This window comes from Thamnophis elegans, chromosome 16, assembly GCF_009769535.1.
Source record: "Thamnophis elegans isolate rThaEle1 chromosome 16, rThaEle1.pri, whole genome shotgun sequence".
NCBI lineage: Eukaryota > Metazoa > Chordata > Lepidosauria > Squamata > Colubridae > Thamnophis > Thamnophis elegans.
The window spans coordinates 10781644-10805165 of NC_045556.1; the positions used below are offsets into that span (position 1 = coordinate 10781644).

Here is a 23522-nt window from a genome sequence, read left to right on the forward strand (position 1 = left end):
AGTATTATAGAACTGTTGTTGTTCTTAGTTGCAAAGTTGTGTCCGATCCATTGCGACCCCATGGACAACATTCCTCCAGGCTTTCCTGTCCTCTACCATCCTCTGGAGTCCATTTAAGCTCACGCCAACTGCTTCAGTGAACTCCATCCAGCCACCTCATTCTCTGTCGTCCCCTTCATCTTTTGCCTTCTATCGTTCCCAGCATTCGGCTCTTCTCCAGGGAGTCCTTCCTTCTCATTAGATGACCAAAGTATTGGAGTTTCATCTTCAGGATCTTGCCTTCTAAAGAGCAGTCAGGGTTGATCTCCTCTAGGACTGACTGGTTTGATCATCTTGCAGTCCAAGGGACTCGCAGGAGTCTTCTCCAGCACCAGGAGTTCAAAGGCCTCAATTCTTTGACACTCAGACTTTCTTATGTACCAAATTTCACAGCCATCCATTGCAACTGGGAAAACCATAGCCTTGACTATACACACTTTTATTGGCAGGGTGATGTCTCTGCTTTTTAGTGTGCTGTCTAGATTTGCTATAGTTTTCCTCCCCAGGAGCAAGTGGCTTTTAATTTCTTGGCTGCAGTCCCCATCTGCGGTCATCTTGGATATATACAAATATAGGTGTGCTTGATTGTATATGCAGCATGATGTGGAATGGAAGCATCTATGAACTTTAATGATCACATTTAATGCTTTCCCATCCCCCATATTGTATTTGCTGCACATGTGTGATTTACACAGACGTTTCTCGCATATAGATATAGTCCACACAGGTGACGTACTCTGGTTTTCTGCATTGAAATCATGGATTTATACATAGAAGGGTAGAGCATGTATCAGAAGTGATATGCGGAAATAACAGATGAAGCCAGACAGCTGTTTCCAAGATTTAGTCCAAGTATCTCCCATTAATTGTTATAATTTTCATCTTGAAAGTCAGCTTTTACAGTTTGGTAACAACTTTGAGCAGGGATCCAAAGCTTTGAGCGGCCCTAAGAGGATCAGGGTTCCATTCCATTCCTCTCTGGTTTATATACAGGTAGTCCTCAACTTACGACAGTTCATTTAACCACCGTTCAAAGTTACAACACCACTGAAATAGTGACCGATGACCGTTTTCCAGCATGCCTGTGGTCACGTGATCCAAAATTCAGATGCTTGAAAAAACAAAACATTTTTTCTTCTTGTGTTTTTCTTTCTGTTTTTAAAGATTAAAATATTTAATAAAAACTATTTAAAAACAAAAACAAAATTCGGATGCTTGGATTACCTGAACAGCCTATAAGTCAAGGGCTGCCTATCCTCATCATCTTTTAACGACCCCATAATCCCTTGCGGAGTGAAGTCTGGGCAACTGAGTGGAGCGGAGTGTTTTAATGGCCAGATGCCCTTCCTGTCACCATCGCGGAGTTTTGTTCAGCAGATATATTCTCATGTGTGCCCAGAGAGAGAAATATCTGCCTCTACCCAGGATCGAACTCACACCCTCCTGATTGGGAGGCGAGAGCTCCACCCCTAGGCCACCGCACCAAATCAACGACTACTTATACCTGATTGAAATCCATATCTTGAACATTTCTCATGTTGCACAAGGCTGCTGTGACCTACTAATACTTTCAATTTCCTTGACTCTTGCTCTGTTTTAACAGGTGGCGAACATGTTTTATATTGTCGTGATCATGGCCCTGGTCCTGCTCAGTTTTGGAGTACCTAGGAAAGCAATACTGTATCCTAATGAAGAACCCTCCTGGGTCCTAGCCAAAGATATTGTATTTCAGCCTTACTGGATGATATTTGGTGAAGTGTATGCTTATGAAATTGACGGTAGGTAATTATGATTTCATTGATTCATTTGTGCAGAGAAGAGCAACAAAGATGATTAGGGGACTGGAGGCTAAAACATATGAAGAACGGTTGCAGGAACTGGGTATGTCTAGTTTAATGAAAAGAAGGATTAGGGGAGACATGATAGCAGTCTTCCAATATCTCAGGGGTTGCCACAAAGAAGAGGGCGTCAAACTATTCTCCAAGGCACCTGAGGGTAGAACAAGAAGCAATGGGTGGAAACTAATCAAGGAGAAAAGCAACTTAGAACTAAGGAGAAATTTCCTGACAGTTAGAACAATTAATCAGTGGAACAATTTGCCTCCAGAAGTTGTGAATGCCCCAACACTGGAAGTCTTTAAGAAGATGTTGGATAGGCATTTGTCTGAAATGGTATAGGGTTTCCTGCCTGAGCAGGGGGTTGGACTAGAAGACCTCCACGGTCCCTTCCAACTCTGCTATTGTATTATTGTATTTATAACAGGGATTTCAAACTGGATTTCTTTAAGGGCTGGATCAGCATTTTAGTTCTCTTCCGTGGGCTGGGAGGGAAACGGGACAGACGCCTCCAGCAACACCCTGCAGACCAAAATGGGGTGCGGGGCCCCCCACGTGAGCCCCCCCATGCCCCATTTTGGCCGGCAAAGTGCTGCAGGAGGTCATCCAGGCAGTAGGGAGGGAGGGGTGTGGGTGGAATTTGCTATTTCCTGTCCGGCCCCACGAGCCAGATTTAAACACCCGGTGGGCCAGATCCAGCCTGCGGGCCTTGAGTTTGATGCCCCTGATTTATAACAAAAACTCAGCATTGATCTAAACGTTTGATTGTTAGGTTTTAAGAGGTTTTGCAAACCTTTACCTAATTAACAAGGATATTTTTAAATGAAATATTTCAGAGGTGTTGGGTTTAAAAAACAGATTGACGTTGGGTCACCTTTGTATCTGCCATATTTATGTTTCTTATTCTTTTTAATCTGCGCAGTATGTGCAAATAATTCCGAAGCTAAGCATCGCTGTGTCACAGGATCATGGCTAACTCCGTTTCTTCAGTCCGTATATCTCTTTGTGCAGTACATCATTATGGTCAACCTTCTCATCGCCTTTTTCAAGTATGTATGAACTTCACAGGACCCTTTGGTTATTAAACTGAGCTTTAGAAATCTCTTTGGTAGTTGTAGAACCATAGTAGAAGTCATTTTTTTTAAAAAAAAATCAATTTATCGTAATATAAAAAAAAAATAAAGGTAGCAGGGAAATGGGAAAGGAAAAGAAACAAGAAGTGTGGGATAACGGGGGAAACAAAAAAAACATTGACTTCAACCTTTTTTTAGCATAGTAAAATGCGAAGTAAAATGGCAGCCTCAATTTTTTATTTTTTACGTATTTACAAATACTAGCTATCTAATCAGCAAATCCCTAAGTAAGTCAACATTTCATTTTTTCCGTGGCACGACAAAACCGCGCTCGACTAAAGCGCGCCTGATGAAACCGCGTCGCTGACGTCATCAACAGGGCGACAACAGCGAGCGCGGAGAAAGAAGGGCGCTTTAAATAGCGCTTTTAAAGCAAGCCGATTCAAGTTAAGGTAAGGGTTAGGTTTAGGGTTAGGTTTAGGGTTAGATTTAGGGTTAGAGTTAGGATTAGGTTTAGCGTTAGGTTAAGGGTTAGGTTTAGGGTTAGGTTAAGGGTTAAGTTAAGGGTTAGGTTTAGGGTTAGGTTTAGGATTAGGTTTAGGGGGGTTAGGTTTAGGGGTTAATTTTAGGTTTAGCGTTTACAGCGTGCTTTTTTCTCCACGCTGTTGTCGCGCTGTGATGACATCAGCTACGCGGTTTCGTCGAGCGCCCTTTAGTCGAATGCGGTTTTGTGGTGGAACCCATTTTTTTTCTGCCTCAAGGACCAAGTCTAGAAGCAATTTCCAGATAGAAACAAAACTGGATAATTTAAAACAGTTAGTTTTACCATCTCTGGTAACAAACCATAGTACAGTTCTTGTAAATACGGATCTCTTTGCAGTATCATACGGGCAAAACTGGTTTGTAGGATATTTTTGTACTGAAACACTTACCTGGGGTTTTGTTTTGTTTTTTAATATTCTTTCTTGTTTTTTCCTTAGCAATGTGTATTTACAAGTGAAAGCTATCTCTAACCTTGTGTGGAAGTATCAGCGTTATCATTTCGTTATGACCTATCACGAGAAGCCCATCCTGCCTCCCCCTCTTATTATTCTCAGCCACATGGCTTCTTTGTGCTACTGCATTTGCAAACGAAGGAAGAAAGATAAAACTTCAGATGGACCAAGTAAGCACGGACAGAATACATAATGTCTTCTCTTCTGCTTCTTTACCTTCAAAAATGCACCTATGTATCTTTAAAAGTTGCTTGAAGGGAGTGGTGTCAGTGGCCGAGCGGGGGGAGCTCTTGACTTACAATCGGGAGGCTGTGAGTTGGATCCTAGGTAGCAGCACAATGAATAAACATCAGCTGTGAACTCTGCATTGGCGACAGGAAGGGCATCCGGCTAATAAACACACAGCTCCATTCAGTTGCCCTGACCACCCCGATGCAAGAGATTATGGGGTCATTAAAAGACCAAAAAAGAAATTGTGCAGGGAGGTTTCTCCTTTTTTAAAAAAAAATATATTCCTGTGTAATGCTGGATTCATCTCATCTTGGAATCTATACATAGATTATACATACCTGTACATATCTGTAGAGTGTAGACTTTTAAGGGTCTACACTAGAGGAACGTTATCGTTTCTCTTGCGCTGATCTCTGCAATTTTCCTGGTCTTTTTTTAGCATGACAGACTATTCGTAGAACTTCTCTAATTGTCTTTTTTTTCTGTTCCGTAGAACTGTTTCTAACAGAAGAAGATCAGAAGAAGCTTCATGATTTTGAAGAGTTGTGTGTTGAGATGTATTTCAGTGAAAAAGATGACAAATTCCATTGTCGGAGCGAAGAAAGAATTAGAGTCACCTCTGAACGGTAGGCAAATAATTCAACCACAACATCCCCCCCACTTTTTTTTATAGTAGAAGTATAAGCATTACTCACCCTAAGATGAACTTTCTCCATTTTTTTAAAAAAAAAAAAGATTCTGTGCTTACCTTTGGTTTTGAAAAACACCACAGCATGGAAAACATATTCTGTGCCATTTGTACACAATGCAATAGGAAAATCATCTTCGGATGGTATTAATTGAGAAGGAGATAAGTCCAGAGTCATGGTTGAAGTAGAAATGTTCCATAACATCTCCATGGAAAATAGCTTTACGGTCACTGATCTTTTCTTTTATGGCAGAATTAAAGTCCTTTAGTTTACAACTTGTTAGATGTCTAACATCTTATCAAAACATGTGTTGTGGCTTGTCGGCCGCCGGTCCCTCCACTCCCACGCTTCCTCCTCGAATCAGACAAGGAGGAAGCGTGGGAGTGAGGGACAGCATCAAGGCAACCTGAGAGCTCCGAGGGGGAAGAGGGAATGTTGATGGCAGAGACAGACAGAGACAGAGGCAGAGCCTGGGCTGTCCGTCAGCCCTGAGGTTGAGAGTCAACAGCCCCCAGGTCTGGAGTTGGCTGATGGGGAAGAGGAGGAACAGCTGGGTCCAGTGCCTGATAAGCGGATGCGCAGAAGGCAGAGGAGAGGAGAACAGTGGAAATCTGTGGGCCGGTCCTTGGGACTGAAAAGCAACCATTGATAGCGAAGCCCCACCCTAGGTCTGGGGATAAAATGTAGGCAGAGATGAATAGATGTGGCAGACGGTTCACCAACCAAAGCGTGCCCGACAAAAGCGCACCTGATGAAACCGCGGCGAGAAAACCGCGAGTTCTAAACTGCGCCAACGAATGAGCACAGAAGCGCGCCGACGACAGCGCGCCGACAGAAGCTCGCTCTAAACCTAACCCTAAACCTAACCCTGAACCTAACCCTTACCTTAACTTAAATCACGCTTCTGTCGGCGCGCTGTTGGCGCGCTGTTGTGGGAGCGTTGATGATGTCGCAGTTTTCACGCCACGGTTTCACCAGCGCGCTTTTGTCGTGCACGCATTTGTCGGGTCACGGTGGCAGACAACTATTCATCTTCCGATTGGATGGACTTGTTAGCCTGTGGTGAGAGATAAAACTTTTTGTGGGGGCTGCCGTCACTCCTACTTAAAGGAATCATTGATTGATTTCAGAGGGTTTGTGGTGTTTGGGGACCTGGGTCAGAACAGCATCCCTTAGACCTTCTCTCTCTCTCTCTCTCTCTCTCTCTGATTATTTCTCTCCAGCGTTGAGCAGATGTGCATCCAAATCAAGGAGGTGGGCGACAGAGTCAACTACATCAAACGCTCCTTGCAGTCTCTGGACACGCAAATCGGCCACTTGCAAGACCTCTCTGCTCTCACTGTGGATACGCTAAAAACTCTCACCGCCCAGAAGGCCTCGGAAGCAAGCAAGGTCCACAATGAAATCACCCGGGAACTGAGTATTTCCAAACATTTGGCCCAGAACCTCATCGACGATGTTCCCTTAAGATCTTCCATGTGGAGGAAGCACAGTATCGGCAACGCGTTCGGCTCTTCTTTCCCCCAAGGAGGCCTTGACGCTAATAACGCGGTGCTGTGCAACATATCTATGCAAGAAGAAAAAGACCCAGGACATAAGTTCTCTGGTTTCACCAAGGGGGACGAGTTCAATTTTCCCGAGGCGAGTTCCTCAGGGGGTGCCTTACTTCCAAAAGCTCTTTCTCCCACAGAACTTCGTCAAAGAGTACAGGGTATACAAGTATCCAAATACAGTAATAAAGTTAAAAAGGGGGGCAGTTCTTTAAACAGCCTCCCCTATCTAACATCTTTGTCCGCTAAGTTTTTTGTCAGCACTCCTTCTCAACCCATTTGTAAAAACCAGCCGGGAAGCACCTCAAAGGAAGAGGACGTTGTGGTCCCAAAGGCCGCTGAAGGAGAACACGCCGTTGAATTTGGTGCGTTTGTGGGTAAGTATCACCAGCTGAAAAGAGGGCATCCGGCTATTGCTGGGGGTTGCTGCAAAGTTCCATCTTCGGGCTTCTTTTGGCTCGCTTCCATCTCCCAAAATGGCGGCGGTTATGTCAAGTCTGGATTTATTGAGGAGGAAAACGATGGCGCTGCTGCAGAAAACCTTTCAGACCAAGAGAATGGCCAGACCTCTTCTAGTTTTGCGAAGACTGTTGCCCGAAGTAAATTCCAGGTGACTCTTGCTAAGGAAACCAGAAGCGTTCCTTGTAGTGGATTGAAAAAGACACGGGAAGTTGAAAGCCGGAACAGAAGTTTTCCAGAAATGTCAGCCAAGATCTCCAGTTTAAGTTCCGGTGTCACTGTACAACATCAGAAACACTGGATCAAATCTAAACTGCAAGGTTTGATTTATCAAGAATTGTGTGTGATGCCTTTATGGATTTTGTGGTACTTTTGGTGCGCTCTGGTTTTTAATGTCTTGATTTCTTCAAGCTCTCCAAATGGTTCCCTTCTTTGTGAAAGTGTAAACTCCCTTTAAAAATAATAATAATAATAATCTTGAAATGTGGGCAATATTTTTCAGACATAATGGTTGTTGTGTCTGTCAACCGCAAATCAGAGCTTATAATTAAGAAGAGTGCTGCTCTGTCCAATGTTATATTTGTATCTTGATATAAAATATCAAGATACCTATACAAAAATATTGTCTGTTCCATGAAAAGATGTAAAAATTCCTTGTACCAATTTCTGCTTGTGTTAACGGGCTCTGTCAACTTTTGTCACAATGTCTATCACCTAACCACTGTTTTATTCACCTTTGAGGAATTGGCTACTGCAACAAATTGCCTGTGCAAATCAAAATTTAGTATTCTGCTTTTTCTTCTTAATAGCAAAAAAAAAAAAAAAACCCTTTAAATTGTGTTACTTACTTGCATCCTCTTTTTAATTGAAAAAAATCAAAACAAAACCAAAACAGTGGAAGGATGGTGTTTAGATATTGGGAAAGAGGTGTACTAACAAAATGTGTGGACTTTAGATAATATAGGCTTTGTTTTCCTTGTAAGTCGTTTTGGTGGCTCGCTGTAGGCGGAATGGTGTATTTTGTGTTGTAAAAAGAACTGATAATATAACCTAGTCACATTTAATTTAAATGTCATTAACCAAGGGCCCTTCTGCAAACTTATTGATAGAGGTGCTAGATGTCAATTCCCATAAACTGTTATTGTGAGAATATCAGTTGGGGAAGGTTAATTTAAATCAGGTGTGTCCAATCTGTGGCCCTCATGCAGTCCTGGACAGCTAGTAATGAACCCCCACAAGATTATAAACTTTTAACATTATGTGATTTTATATTATAAAATTATATTATATATAGGCCCCAAACAATTCCTTTTCACTCAAGCTAGCCAAAAGGTTGGACAGACATGATTTAAATGTTGGGCTGATACATTTAAAATGTACACATAGCAAAAAAACTCCTCATGGTAGGTCCCATTTTTCCATAACTTCCATCTTTGCAGTGAGGCCAGCCTGCATGTCTTACCCTGAATTGCACAATCTGTTCATTTCAAATGTGCCGATATCCATATATTGCGTATTTGTGGATGGGAAATCCAGTGTTAAGAGCCGAAGTGGCGCAGTGGTTAGAATGCAGTACTGCAGGTTATTTCTGCTGCCTGCCTGCTGCCTGCAATTTGGCAGTTCGAATCTCACCAGGCTCAAGGTTGACTCAGCCTTCCATCCTTCCGAGATGGGTAAAATGAGGACCCCCAGATTGTTGGGGGAAAGAGGCTGACTCTGTAAACCACTAGGAGAGGGTTGTAAAACACTGTAAAGTCCTTTTTAAGTGCTATTGCTATTGCTATAATGTGGACAGAGCAAGACATAATTGTTCCTTACATAAGAGTTAGGATAGGAGTTAGTACTTCTAAAGTCTGCCATGTGTCTACGAAGCATGAGAGAAAGAATAGCATGCTTCCGTGTCAAATATTTTTTTTATTGGGGGAGATTTATGTTTTGAAATTTTGATTATATCCAACTCTGCGTTTTCTGCTGAGCAGCCGTTAGTAAAAATGTTAGCATCCATGTTATGTACTCCTAGAAAACAAGATGAGAAGTTATTTTTGAATGCAGCAAATTGGAATGTTACTTTTTTCCTGGACGAATGCTTTTTCCAGGTCATCATTATGATGACAGTAACATTGTGGTGCTGGTGATGTAGTTTTATCCTACTTTTTTATGTATAAATCAAGGTGCAAACATGCCTAATTCTCATGCCTCCTATCCTCCCCCGCCCCCCAACCAACAACCCTCTCAGGTGGATTGGGTTGACAAGCAGAGAAAGGTGGAAAATCACTTAGCTGGCTTTCACATCTAAAGAAGGCCTAGAACTTAGTCCTGGTTTCTAGGCCACTAACCTCACCACTACATCAAAGAGACCACATCAAAGATAACCATTTTGTGGGGAAGATCAGTGGGACTGGTATTATTATTATTTTTTTAATAAATTTAAAAAGAAATGTTTGTGCATTTTCAGATTCCAACAACATGTGAATAACGACAGTTGTACCTAAATCTGTAATCATTCTTGTTTTTTGCATGGTAATGCTGGCTGCTGTAGGTCACAGGGACAGCATGGAATTGCAGCGGTTTAAGGAGACACCGATGATGAGTAAAGAAAAAAGTGACAGCATTGAGGTAAGTGGGAGGAGGGATGGGAGGAATTTAGCGCTAGACTTTTGATGTAGAATTGATATGCAAGGAAGGACATATCCAGGAGGGATCGAATGTGCCAATGCCACTTTTGAAGCACTGAACTGAATTGTAGTTTCAGAAAACAGAATCCTACGGGTGTATTTTGTGTGTGTGTGTGTGTGTGTGTGTTTGCTTTGAAGTCAGTCTTGATCCTAGTAAGTACCTGGACAAATCCCTGTAGTTTTTCCGGCAAGATTTTCAGAAGTGTTTGCCATTGCCGAGGTGGCGCAGTGGTTAGAGTGCAGTACTGCAGGCCACTTCAGCTGACTGTTATCTGCAGTTCAGCGGTTCTAATCTCACCGGCTCAAGGTTGACTCAGCCTTCCATCCTTCCGAGGTGGGTGAAATGAGGATCCAGACTGTGGGGGCGATATGCTGACTCTGTAAACCGCTTAGAGAGGGCTGAAAGCCCTATGAAGTGGTATATAAGTCTAACTGCTATTGCTATTGCTATTGCCCATTTCCTGGGGCTCTGAAAGAGTGGCTGCCCAGCGGGCTTTGTGTGGCAAGCAGGACTAGAACTCCCAACCTCCTGGTTTCTAGTCTGCTGCTTGAAACTACTGCACTAAACTGGCTCTGGTTTTTTTAATCCCTGGATTTTAGATGGACAGACAACTAAAACAAAGGTTGCAGCCAAATCAGAACTAACTTTAAATGCCTTCCTCCTTCCCTTTGCTAGGAGCAACAGGAAGACTTCAAAAAAGCAATTCTAGAAGGCATGGAGAAAACAAAAGAGAAGGTAAAATATTCCAGCTGTTCATTTCTGCATCAGGTCTGGGTGACATTTGTTCTGACCCAGCCTTGGCAGAAGCAAGAAACAGACTCCTTGTCACGAAAAACCCCTCTTTATTTACCTCTTGTGAATTAATTGCATTCACCCACAAAAAGTCCATGCAATAATCCTTCAAGGAGTTAATGGCAGTACAGACCTTATCAGTTCCTTGCAATAATTGCAAGTCCGTGAGCTCCCAGCCAAAAGGCGGCAAATTAAGTTCTGGCAAGCAGTCTTTCTGGCACGAAACACAATGAGCAGAATGTTCAGAAATACGAACTGTTGTCTGCTACGACAACCACTCCCCTTTCCTTCTATTTAGTCAGGGAGGGACTATTCAGCATTCACGTGTGCTTTGCTTCTCGAGTCGACTCCTTGTCCTCCGTTGTTCACTTCCCCTAACTGCTCTGCGCATACGGGCATCTGGAACAGGTCCCAGCTGTTCTTCCTCCTCACTCATATCAGCCTCCAAAGGCAGCTGTCTTTCCGATGGCTTGGAAATGTCAAGATGGTCCTGGCTCTGTCTCAGAGCATCCATCAGAGCCTTCCCCAGGCTCCAGTACTGGCCCAAGTTCCTCCCCAACCTCCTCATTGTCCGAGTCTGGCGGGCCACACCAGCATTGCTCATATTTCATTTCTAAGAATATGGGCGGAGAATGATAGGAATTGCTGCAGGTTGGGAGAAGCTGACATAATTGCAATTAAAGAATAGCACCTACCAAGAGGTGCACCACATTAGTAGAATGATGATGGTGACTAGCATTATTTTCTTTTTAATGTGCAGGTCAGCAGTAATACAGAAGCTCCTCTAAGACATGTTAGTTCATGTGAAGGCTTCAGTGACTATTATAGAGCTGCACGATCAGAGCAGAGTAAGTATTAACACAAATGTTTTCATTTTTATTTGGTGTATTCTATAAAGTGCTGCAAATATAGACTAATACTTTAACTACAAAGAGCTGTGATTGCGCAGTGGTTAGAGTGTAGTACTGCAGGCTACTTCTGCTGACTGCCAGCAGTTGGCAGTTCAAATCTTACCAGGCTCAAGGTTGATTCATCCTTCCATCCTTCCGAGGTAGGTAAAATGAGAACCAGATTGTTGGGAGCAAATATGGTGACTCTGTAAACTGCTTAGAGAGGGCTGTAAAGCACTATATAAGTGCTATTGCTGTCGTCCGTCTGTCCTTCCCTTCCCTCCCTCTGCCCACTGCCAGTAGTTCGAATCTCACCAGGCTCAAGGTTGACTCAGCCTTCCATCCTGCCGTAAACTGCTTAGAGAGGGCTGTAAAGCACTGTAAAGCGGTATATAAGTGCTATTGCTGTTGTCCGTCTGTCCCTCCTTCCCTTCCCTCCCTCTGCCCACTGCCAGTAGTTCAAATCTCATCAGGCTCAAGATTGACTCAGCCTTCCATCCTGCCGAGGTGGGTAAAATGAGGACCCAGATTGTTGGGGGCAAGAGACTGACTCAGTAAACCTCTTAGAGAGGGCTGTAAAGCCCTGTGAAGCGGTATAAAAGTCTAAGTGCTATTGCTATTAAGAACCTGAAGAATTGTTTTCTGAGATACTCTACCACCCCAGTAAGCTAACAAACCATAGATAAGGTCGTCGAGGATTTCATACTGAGTTTTGTACTTGGATCAATGGAATTTTTAGTTAAATGTTATCAGCCAATGTTAGATGATCAATCCATCAAAATCAATCAGTTGACTTCAGATCCTAATTGCAAGGTCCTTTTTTTAGCTCACAATAAGAGCAGAAGAGCGTCTACTGAGGAGAATCACCAGGTGGACTCCAAGGCAGCCTTACTCACAGTGAGTAAAAACACAATGCAAATTGTTGTGCGTTTTTCGTAAAAACCTAAAACAGCAGAACCCAAGAATCCAAAAGTAAAACTTTTTAAGTAACTGACAGAAAGTAACATATGACAAATTTCAGTATTCTCTGCCAAATACATGCTGTCGCCCACGGTGTTGACACGGTGTTCAACATGGTGGATATGTCACCTCTCAAAGTGCCTTTTCAAATGTGCCGGGAATTTTTGTACCTCTCTGGCTGTCGGGGAAAGATCAAACGGGGAAAAAAGCATTGAGTAGAATATTGACAGGCCCCATTGGTATGGTTATTGTTGACACTTTCACTTAAGCGTTGGAATATCAATGGAAAGTTGATAGCAGCATCACAGAGATAATCCATCAGCTCTATCCTTCCATTAAACTCATTTATTTATTATTATTTATTTATTTATTATTAAAATTTATATGCCGCCCAATCCCGAAGGACTCAGGGTGGCTTATAAAGAAAGAAGAGAAGAAGAAAAAATAAGTAAAAAAATAAGAAAAAGACAGTTTAAAACACAACACATGCATTCATTCTAATCGGGGCTGGACCTCAACAATGAGGTCAACAGCCCCAGGCCTGCCGGAACAGCCAGGTTTTAACAGCTTTTCTGAAGGCCATGAGAGTGGGTAAGGTCCGGATCTCTGGGGGTAGCTGATTCCAAAAAGCCGGAGCAGCCACAGAGAAGGCTCTCCTCCCAGGACCCGCCTGCCGACATTGTCTGGCTGACGGCATCTGAAGGAGGCCCAATCTATGGGATCTTACCGGCCACTGGGAGGTACTCATGCTTTAAGAGTAACATGAGGAAGTCTAGCATTCGTTACAGTATGGCAGGGTTGTCAAGGCCCATGGGGTGTTTAGATTTGGCCCATGGGGCTATCCTGAAAACATCAAAGGAGTGGCCCATGGTGCCTCTGCCAGCGAAAACAGAGCTTGACAGAGCTGTAAGTGTCCGTTTTCACTGACAGACAGTTGCAGGAGGTGATCACAGCCAAAAACGGAGCTGGGGAGCCTGTTTTCTCTGGTGAATGCTCGGTCCATCACAGGCGCCCCTGTCACAAGTAATGTCGAGCTGGCCACGCCCACCCTGGCCACAGCCATCCCCCCCCCCCCCCGCCCCGGTCAAACATCGGCCCTCAATGAAATCGAGTTTGACACCCCTGTAGTTTGGAGATAACCTTGAAGAAGAAAAGCAGTTACTCAACAGCTTTTGCATTCTTTTATTCTTGAGTATCGTCTCTGTATTCCTTATGAAAGAACTTGGGGGGGGGGGGAATAGACAATTGGGTATAGCGGAAATCGTCGCATTGATCTGCCACTTTAATTTAAATGATTTTTCTTGGATGAATGAAACAGCCTTAGAGAAACCTAACATGATAGATCTCACAACGAGAACATGATAACTGTATCATGGTTTGACATCAAACCCAGCAATTAACCTCTATTTCACCGGCTCCTTTCTGGTTTTCCTTCCTTTCCAGGATTGGTTGCAAGGTCGAACTTCCTACAGGAATGAAATGTAAGTGAACCATTAAAACATCCTGTACGGAGCATTAAAACATTATCTTTTATGCCTTTGGTTATCTCCAGAGACCAGTAACTCTGCCGTTGCTTGAGGCTATCTTGATTTGATGTATAAGAATTCCTACAGGAAAGAGTGCAAATGAGGAAGCATGAGAAAATATAGTTTTGACTATAATATTTCATTTGCCAGATTATGTTAATAGGCATGAAGGTAGCGGTAATTACATTTTAGTTGAAGCCCTATATCAGGGATGGCGAACCTTTTAGACACTGAGCGCCCAAACTGCGCATGCGCATGCCCAAACTGAAAGGGGTGTGCGCGCGCAAACATGTGCCTTTGCGGACAGGCGCACATGCACAGCGGAGACTTGAAGGCCACAGCATCCCAACACCGGCAGCACAGCAGGAGGTAAGATCTTTTTTCTTTTGTGAACTTCTGTTTTGTCGTTTGTAGGGAAACTGAAACTCACAAAAGAAGCGCCACAGAGATCTGATGGGGGGGCGGGGGAATGGCATGGGTGTCAGCAGAAAGGGTTCGCCATCCTAGCCCTATGTTCTTTAATTGGTTGGTTGGATTTATAGCTTACATTACATGGTAGTACTCCTATACAGACATTCAATGTTTTAGGACGGGGGTCAGCAAACTGCGGCTCTGGAGCCGCATGTGGCTCTTTCCTCCCTCTGCTGTGGCTCCATCACCGGTCGACGCCACAATTTTGAGAGAAGCGGTGGGGAGGGGGGAGAGAAGCACAGTGCGCCAGGAGAAGACTCTATGGCAAGGGGAGGGTTTTTCAGTTGTCTCCACAATTGATAGGGCTTTCGGTTATGACAAGTAGTGGGAAAAGTATGCTACGCTAGGAGGAGACTCTATGGTGAGGGGACTGAATTTCCGGTCAGCTACAGAATTGAACAGGGGGCTTCCAGTTAGGACCTTTGTGGCTCCCGGTGTTTTCTTTTCCGTGGGAAACGGGTCCAAATGGCTCTTTGAGTGTTTAAGTTTGCCGACCCCTGTTCTTAGAATACTCTTCCTGAGGAATTTTTCTGTTCCTTTACAATGAGAGCACTAAAATCCAAGAAATGTAAATATCTCTAAAGTTTTAATGGTGTCTCTGTTACTTGTAGGTCTTCTGAGGAAGATGCACTGAATGGTAAGTTATTGCTTACACAGTACCGTTAGTTTCAGTCTTGGTAGTAACTTTTCTTGAATTCAATACATCGTTCAGCTTTAACTGCAGACAAAAGTGTCTCAGTAGAAATGCCGGTGGATATTTTAGTACCTTAGCTCTTCAAAAAGAAATTTTCTTTTTGTTCTCATCCAGGATAAGCCAAGATGAGGTTGTCCTGTTTATGTTGAGGTTTTAATTATCCTCAGTGTTTTGAACATCACAGGTTTTTTTATGCAATAAATTTGATGTTATGTTTATAACTTGTTAGAGTTTGATGAAACTTCACTTGAAAAACTTCATTTTTTGCATTGCTGTAAATGTGAGGGCTTATTTTAGTGCATGCACTCAAAAGTCCAATTGGGCTTATTATCCGGCAAGATATTTTCAGGGAAACAGGGTAGGATGTTATTTACTTATTTCTTTCTTTATTTTAGGTATAGCTTCCCCTTTCAAGCCCATTATGGATACCACCTACTACTATTCAGGTCAGTCTCTAACCTCCTAAAAATGAAATAATTTTTTTTTAAAGCACTATAATCCTTAATCTACAACAGATTGCCTTGCCTTTCTCTACAGCTGTGGAGAGAAATAATTTGATGAGGTTATCACAAAGCATCCCATTCACCCCGGTGCCACCAAGAGGTACGAATTTTTATTTATGTATTTCAAGTTTTTCTAGATGACCTTTCATTGTGTCAAAACAGACCTGGTAGGCATACAATAATTTTATGTAATATACCATTTAACACGCAAGAAAACAAATAAGACCCTAAAAATCAGGCAACCGTGATATAAAAGAGCAAATAGAATATCAGCAGATTAAAGGATTAAGCAAACTAAAATGTTCAAAGTGCTTGAGTAAGTAAAATTTGTCTTCACTGGGTACCAAAAAGATTCGAACAGTGATTAGAATTGTTCTAAAACCCAGAATTTTTATCTCTTTTATATAATCAATTTCTGATAAAAAGAACACTTCGTTTATTGTATTTTACTATGAAATTTGAACAAGATAGATGAACACCGTATCTTCTTCCTTTCCTTCCTCCCTTTTTGCACTCGCTGATTCTTAACTAGAGTTTTGAGCGATAGGAGATGGAAGATCTCAAAGCAAATGTTATAATATAAGGTTGAGTTCATTAATTTATATTTGGTAGTTACTCATCCGGTCAAGATGAATCAGATGTTGGTTTTTCTCAAGCAAGATTCATCTTGGATAGGTTAGTCACTGATATAAAGTGTCATTACATTACATTAATATTCTGAGCCACAGTGGTTAGGATGCAGTACTGCAGGCTACTTCTGCTGCCTGCCGGCTGCCTGCAATTTAGCAGTTCGAATCTCACTAGGCTCAAGGTTGACTTAGCCTTCCATCCTTCCAAGTTCAGTAAAATGAGGACTCAAGATTGTTGGGGATGATATACTGACTTTGTAAATTGCTTAGAGAGGGCTGTAAAACAACTCTAAAGCGGTATATAAGTCTAAGTGCTATTTCTAGTGCTATTCGCTAATCCTCACCTGTCTTTTTTTTACTTTATTCTGGTGACATCATAGGAGAGCCAGTCACTGTGTATCGTCTGGAGGAAAGCTCTCCCAACATTTTGAACAACAGCATGTCTTCCTGGTCTCAGCTGGGCCTCTGTGCCAAAATCGAATTCTTAAGCAAGGAAGAGATGGGAGGAGGTTTGCGACGAGCCCTGAAGGTGGCCTGCACTTGGTCCGAGTACGATATTCTGAAATCAGGTCACCTTTACATCATCAAATCATTTCTCCCCGAAGTTGTCAATACCTGGTCAAGCATTTACAAAGAAGACACAGTGTTACACCTTTGCTTGAGAGTAAGTTGTACTTTTGCTCAGAAGGGGCAGATTCTTACAGTACCATGGAAGCAAAAACAAATACTTACCATATTTTTCAGAGTATAAGACGCACCAAGGTTTTGAAGAGGCAAATTTTAGAAAAAAGGTTTTGCACTCTGCAGACCTCCCAAAAATGGCCCATTTCTTGCAAAAACAGGCTCATTTTTTGTCAAAAAACCCGGCAGGCATAGCCTTTAGGAGGCTTATAGAGTGCTCCTGCCCCTTTTTGCTCATTTCTGCCCTCCCCACCCCCCAGGAACACTCTGAGAGCCTCTTACAGGCTCTGCACGGCCATTTTGGTGAAGGGGGCGGGGTTTCGGGAGGCAAAAAATGCTGTATTCAGTGTATGACGCACCCAGATTTTCAATCTCTCTTTTGAGGGGAAAAGGTGCGTCTTATACTCCGAAAAATACAATACAAAATTTTCTTTTTTGTTGCTTCCTTCTCCTCCTTCCTGCCAAAGGTGCCCAATTCTCCTCTGCTAAACATTGCATACGCTTCAGTAGAGTCAGCCTATATCCCTGATACAAGTACATGCCAGTTACCAACCGTCCAAATACTGAGCAGGTGTCCAGTCACTGTTTTCAATGCCGTTGTAACTTTGAACGGCCCCTAAACAGATGGTTGTAACTCGAGGACTGCCTATCTTACAGGATGGTTCTAGAATTATTATTTTTTTCCAAATTGTAGTTGCTTTCAAGGCTGCAATGACAAGCGTAGCTTAGCGGTGCCATCACACACCGATGTGCATATTATATACACATTACACGAATACGTGGCACAGAAAGTGCTTGTTAAAGGTTGAAATATAGTTGGGAGTTTTTACAAAAATGTATTTCTCATTGCGCCTAGGAAATTCAGCAGCAGCGGGCTGCACAGAAGCTGACTTTCGCCTTCAATCAGATGAAGCCCAAATCAATTCCATACTCTCCGAGGTAAACCTTACGATGTCTTCTCAATGTTAAAAGCTCTCCTGTTTTCATTTCTGGACCAAATTACCCACGTGGTATGTGGGTTTCCTTAATCTGTGTGACAGAGGCTGTGGATTTAATGCTTCCTTTCTAGATGTAGAAAATTGATTACTTGGGTGCAGAAAACAGTACACCACACTGATCTACAATAATGGCTGCTGCCAGCTGTTGCGTGTGTGTGCACAAACAGAAGAACAGATTTCTATAAAAAATATACCCAAACAACTATTTTAATATTCCTGGATCTTAAACAAATAATGTATTAAGGAGGATTTGGATGTGGACCCCCTTCTTTTTAGTGTGTGTATGGGGGGGGGGGGGGCAGGGACATGGCTAAGACACTGAGCTTGTTGATCAAAAAGGTCAGCAGTTCGAATCCCTAGCGCTATGTAACAGAGTGAGATCCCGTTACTTCTCCCAGCTTCTGCAAACCTAGCAGTTCAAAAGCAGGTAAAAAATGCAAGTAGAAAAATAGGAACCACCTTTGATGGGAAGGGAACAGTGTTCCATGCACCTTCGGCATTGAGTCATGATGGCCACATGACCACGGAGACGTGTTCCGACAGTGCTGGCTCTTTGGATTTGAAACGGAGATGAGAACCCCCACCCTAGAGTTGGGAATGACTAGCACATATGTACGAGGGGAACCTTCACCTTTACCTTTATGAGTGGGAAATGAGCTTCTCTCTCAACTGCTTACAATGTTTCGCCCCAAGGTTCTTGGAAGTGTTCCTCTTGTATTGCCACTCAGCCGGGCAGTGGTTTGCGGTTGAAGAATGCATGACTGGCGAATTCAGGAAGTACAACAACAACAACGGAGATGAAATCATTCCCACCAACATGCTAGAGGAGGTCATGCTGGCTTTCAGCCATTGGACGTACGAATACACACGAGGAGAACTGTTGGTGCTTGATCTGCAAGGTAAGCGGAGATTTGTTCCCTGTAGCTTTGTGTACAGAAAGACCATGCCCTACCAACAGTCAACAGCTCAGTTTAGTTCCTTCTCATTTCATTAAATAGAACTTTTCTCCTTCATTTCTTCCTCTTTATTGTTATTTTTTTAAAAAATATATATCTTCAAATCTTTTAAACCATCATAATTATCTTGGGTATTCTGGCTGGTTCCTGCTTCGTGGCAGCCATTTTGACTGCCACTGCTCCTCGCCTCCATTTTTGCGAAAAACAGCCTGTTTTCCACCCATTTTTCGCAGAAATGGGGGTGTTTTTGCCTTCCCCCAGCACTGCTGAAGCCTGCAGAATGCTCCTTGGCGCCTGGGAGGACAAAAACTTTTTTTTCTTACTTACCTCTTCGAAATCTTGGTGTGTCTTATACCCCGGTGCGTCTTATAATCCGAAAAATACAGGTAAGCCTCATTGCCTGACTTTGTTACCATGTCTCTGCCAGTTCATGAATATTCTGACACTTTTGCTCTCTCTTGTGAAGGTGTTGGAGAAAACCTGACCGACCCTTCTGTAATAAAAGCTGAAGAAAAAAGGTAACTATTGTTTTTCCTAGGAGGCAGAAGTCCTCGGGTGCATGTAAAGAATTTTGAAAGAAAACCTGTTTTGTTTCTAAGGTCAAGCGATATGGTATTTGGTCCTGCCAACTTGGGAGAAGATGCCATTAAGAATTTCAGAGCTAAGCATCACTGCAACTCCTGCTGTAGGAAACTTAAGCTTCCAGGTAAACCAGACACTCTTGTTTAAGGACAGGAACGTCTCCCTCATTGCTTCTTTTTTCATATAGAAAAGAAACGTAAGTCCTCCAGGGTTACTTTTAGTCTCTGAGTGAGGGTAGGGTAGAACGGAGCTCATTTTCATCATTATGAGCCGCGGTGGCGCAGTGGTTAGAATGCAGTACTGCAGGCTACTTCTGCTGCCTGCTGGCTGCCTGCATTGTCAGTTCAAATCTCACCAGGCTCAAGATAGACTCAGCCTTCCTTCCTTCCAAGGTGGTTAAAATGAGGATCCAGATTGTTGAGGGAAATGCTGACTCTGTAAACCGCTTAGAGCACTGTGTAAAAGCACTGTGAAGCGGTATATAAGTCTAAGTGCTATTGCTATGTCATGGTTTCCTGTAGCATAATCCATAACAATGAGATTAAAAAAGGGAGCTCCCCAAAACCCCATCCAAAATCTCAAGGATACCTCTTGCCTTGGCATCACTGTCTTCTCCACTGTGACCCTCAAAGTATCATGTTTTCGGTGTGGCACCTGGCTACAGATAAGTTGATCTCTCCTGCTTTCATACCAAAGCTGAATTCTTGCTGACAAATTTGGCCCTCTCACAACAGGCCCAAAATAGCAATAGCATTTAGGCTTATATACTACTTCATATTGGTTTATAGCCCGCTCTAAGCAGTTTACGGAATCAGCCTATTGCCCCCAACAATTGAGTTTGGAAGGAGTTTGGAAGGATGGAAGGCTGAGTGAACCTTGAGCCTGATGAGAATCGAACTGTGGGCAGTCGGCAGAATTAGGCTTCAATACTGTATCCTAATCACTGCGCCACCACGGCTCCAAACCAAAGCTAGCAGCCATGCCTGTAGTTTTGTTTGTTTTTGATGTCTTCCCTCTCTTATAAGTGCTTGATAGGCAATCTGGCATGGAGAATCAGTTCAAGTGTAGCATTGCTGTTCTGGAATTAAATGTCCAGAGTGTGTTGCTAGTGGCCTACAGATTTCTTTTTAATTTTCGTAGTTTAGGCTCCTTTCTTTCTTTTCTCCCCTCCTGGACTTGGCTCTCTGTTTTATCTACGGAGATTCTCCATCATCCAGGACATGGTTGTCCCAAAGGTGCTTTTTTTCAAGAGGCAGCTGGACTTTCTTGTTTTTCTTTTGAAGATGTTTTGCTTCTCATCCCAGAAGCTTCTTCACCTCTGACTGGATGGTGGGGAAATAGAAGGATTTATACTCCTTGCAGACAGCTGGTCATTTGCATCCTTTTTAGAGAGAGTCGTTGAGGCCACTTGGAGGTTTCTCTGCATCCTCGGGGTCACCTGAGTAGTGTAAATGATTCCCGTAGTTTGACGCTTTTTGGGGAAATCCATTCATACTCCCACACCCTTCGAAGGGGATTCATCCCAAAGTGCATGGCTAAAAGTCTATGGAGCTTCTCAGTCATCCAGAGCATGGTTGTCCCAAAGGATGCAAATGACCAGCTCTCTGCAAGGAAGTATAAATCCTTCCATTCCCCCACTATCCAGTCAGAGTTGAAGAAGCTTCCTGGATGAGAAGTGAAATGCCTTCAAAGAAAAACCAGAAAGTCCAGTTGCCTCTTGCGGAAAAAAGCACCTTTGGGACTCCTTTTTTTTTTTTTTTAATTGACCTTCTTTTGCAGATTTGAAAAGAAACGACTACACACCTGATAAAATCCTGCTGCCTCAAGAAGATTCTCCAGAGCTGACTATTCAGCCCGGGAGCTGCACCAAAGAATCTAACTCAACTGGTTCCAGACACTTGATGCTGTAACGTGACACCCTGGCTTTTTACCAAACAGTTTGCAACCGCCAGTCAGGTGCCGGTGCCCGGCTTCCTCCCTCGGTCGGCTCTGACCCTGGAGCCTGAGCCGTAGAGTTTAGGGAGGGCTTCTTGTGAAATACAGGGCAGAGGAGGAGCTGGCAATCTCTCGATTTATTCTTCCAAGTTCCTTTTTTCCAAGGTGGAATCGAATTAAGTATTTATGAAGTAGCTTTTTTTTTCTTTAAAAAAAAAGAAGCATTTTAGCAGAAGGAATAAACTCTCCCATTTTATTACCTTATTATGGTCTACGGAGGGGCTGTCCCTCTCTCTCTCTCTCTCTCTCTCTCTCTCTCTCTCTCTCTCTCTCTCTCTCTCTCTCTCTCTGTCTCTCTCTCTCTCTGTCTCTCTCTCTCTGTCTCTCTCTCTCTCTCTGTCTCTCTCTCTCTCTCTCTCCCGCACCCTTCTTGGCCCCTTCATGCTGTAGTGCAATATGTGTCCATGACCAAATGACATTTTGGCTTCCAGTGGTCCTAAGACAGAAGGTGTTCTGGGTTATTGACAGCTGGCTTCTGTCAATCCGATCAGAGAAACGGGAGAGAGAAAGCTGCCACACACGAAGACCCCCTACCCCATTGCCAAAGGGTCCTTCGACACACCTCAGGAGCTCCGATAGATGCTCTCTGGACACCGTGCCATGTATGTTTTTTATGTGGCCGAGTGGGGACGGGCTGCTCCTAAGAATATCGATCTTTGGGCCAGTAAGGTTGGAGCTACAAGGGGTACGAACCTTTGAGCTACAATGGGGTGTGAACCTCTGGTTCCTTCTCTCCTCCTCCCCCCTCCCCACGACCCAACGTTCAATGGCCTTGTCTCCTGCATCAGGATTCACCCGCCGAAGTGTGGAGCCAGTTCGCGTGGGATGGATTGCGTGTAATGAATTCCCCCCTTCCTCCCATTTTTTTTTAAAAAATCAAACCAATATACATTTCAATTTTATTAAGGCACTGTTCTACGAGTAGGAAAAAAGTATTAGCGAGATTTGGAAAACAGAGTGGGGGTTAATCACAGTGGTAGAGGAGAAGATAGCATAGGATCTGGTTTGGGATAAGACGTTGTCTTTGTGAAGTGAACACAGGTGTTCTAGAAAACCTACTGGCTGCTTCATTCACGTTGCCTTCCAAAGATCATCTCAGCCTGTACATGGAGCCTGAATGTACACATGGAATTTTAGGACTTTCCCCAATGTTATCCCCTGCAGTGTGCTGGGAAAGATCCAAAATCTCAGACAATGCAAACAAAGAGTCTTCATGGGGACTTCTTGCTATATCCGTGGCGTCCCAGCTTCCAGTGGGAACCAACTTGACACTTAGAGGTCTTGCAAGTGAGAACCAGCAGTGCCTGGCAAGTTTTGATATATTGGAAGAGAGAGTGTGTGTGTGTGTGTGTGTATTCTGGTTCCCCCACAATCTAGGTGACATCCCAAAAGAGCCCTTCAGTTGTGTTTAATACTGTGTGAGAATGCATCGTTTATGTTTTATCTATGGGACTTATTTAAAAGAGAGAAAAAAAATAGGATTGAATTTACATTATGTATTGTACGGGAGATTGCAATGCAACTTTATGCCAATAAAATGTAATTTACCTGTCCAAATTTGTTGAAAATTCAACAAGAACCTCTTTGTCCAATTAAAGTTTCATGCTGCAAAGGTTTTTTTTTGTTTGTTAAATAGGTACTAATTGTAATTTTTAATTAAAAGGCATCATAACGCTTAGTAATTCTTTTTTTAAAAAAATTTGTAGTGTATCTTATAGATACAGACATTAAGGCACGAACACAATAGCTGTTTATATGGTGGTTTATGTTGCTGGGGGAGGAAATAAAGTGTATTAAAGCTATTAAACTGTATACATTTTATATATCAATAAATCTTTAAACAATCCCAAATAAATTTATTCTTGTTTAGACTGCTGACCTCTTTCCTTATTTGCACGGCCTGATAAATGGGAATGGAAAATAAATTTTATTGATTTGGGAAATTGTTTGGGCTCTATAATCCTTAGGTAAAGGTAAAGGTTCCCCTCGCACATATGTGCTAGTTGTTCCTGACTCTAGGGGGCAGTGTTCATCTCTGTTTCTAAGCCAAAGAGCCAGCGCTGTTCGACGACGTCTCTGTGGGCGTGTAGCTGAGATGACTAAACACCGAAGGTGTATGGAACGCTGTTACCCCCTCACCAAAAGTGGTTTCCTTATTTTCCTAGCGCATTTTTCGAACTGCTGAGTTGGCAGAAACTGGGACAAGTAACAGGAGCTCACTCTGTTACGCGGCACTAAGGATTCGAACTGTAATCCCTAGTGGCATATAATAAGGGCATTCATGGCAGATTAGTGAAA

General features: G+C 43.0%; 1 protein-coding gene across 1 annotated transcript in view; it reads left to right on the plus strand.

The window, feature by feature from the left end:
- TRPM7 (transient receptor potential cation channel subfamily M member 7) overlaps positions 1–21489 on the plus strand; it is a 70471-nt gene extending 48982 nt beyond the window's left edge. The window contains 19 exon segments of the mRNA XM_032232637.1: positions 1643–1817; positions 2797–2923; positions 3928–4112; positions 4667–4799; positions 6086–7191; positions 9411–9487; positions 10223–10282; positions 11100–11187; positions 12056–12126; positions 13633–13670; positions 14798–14823; positions 15276–15326; positions 15418–15483; positions 16393–16676; positions 17550–17632; positions 18385–18590; positions 19114–19165; positions 19247–19353; positions 21009–21489. Of these exon segments, the coding sequence (XP_032088528.1) occupies positions 1643–1817; positions 2797–2923; positions 3928–4112; positions 4667–4799; positions 6086–7191; positions 9411–9487; positions 10223–10282; positions 11100–11187; positions 12056–12126; positions 13633–13670; positions 14798–14823; positions 15276–15326; positions 15418–15483; positions 16393–16676; positions 17550–17632; positions 18385–18590; positions 19114–19165; positions 19247–19353; positions 21009–21139 (3066 nt within the window). The 3' untranslated portion in view covers positions 21140–21489.
- The last annotated feature ends 2033 nt before the right edge of the window (positions 21490–23522 follow it).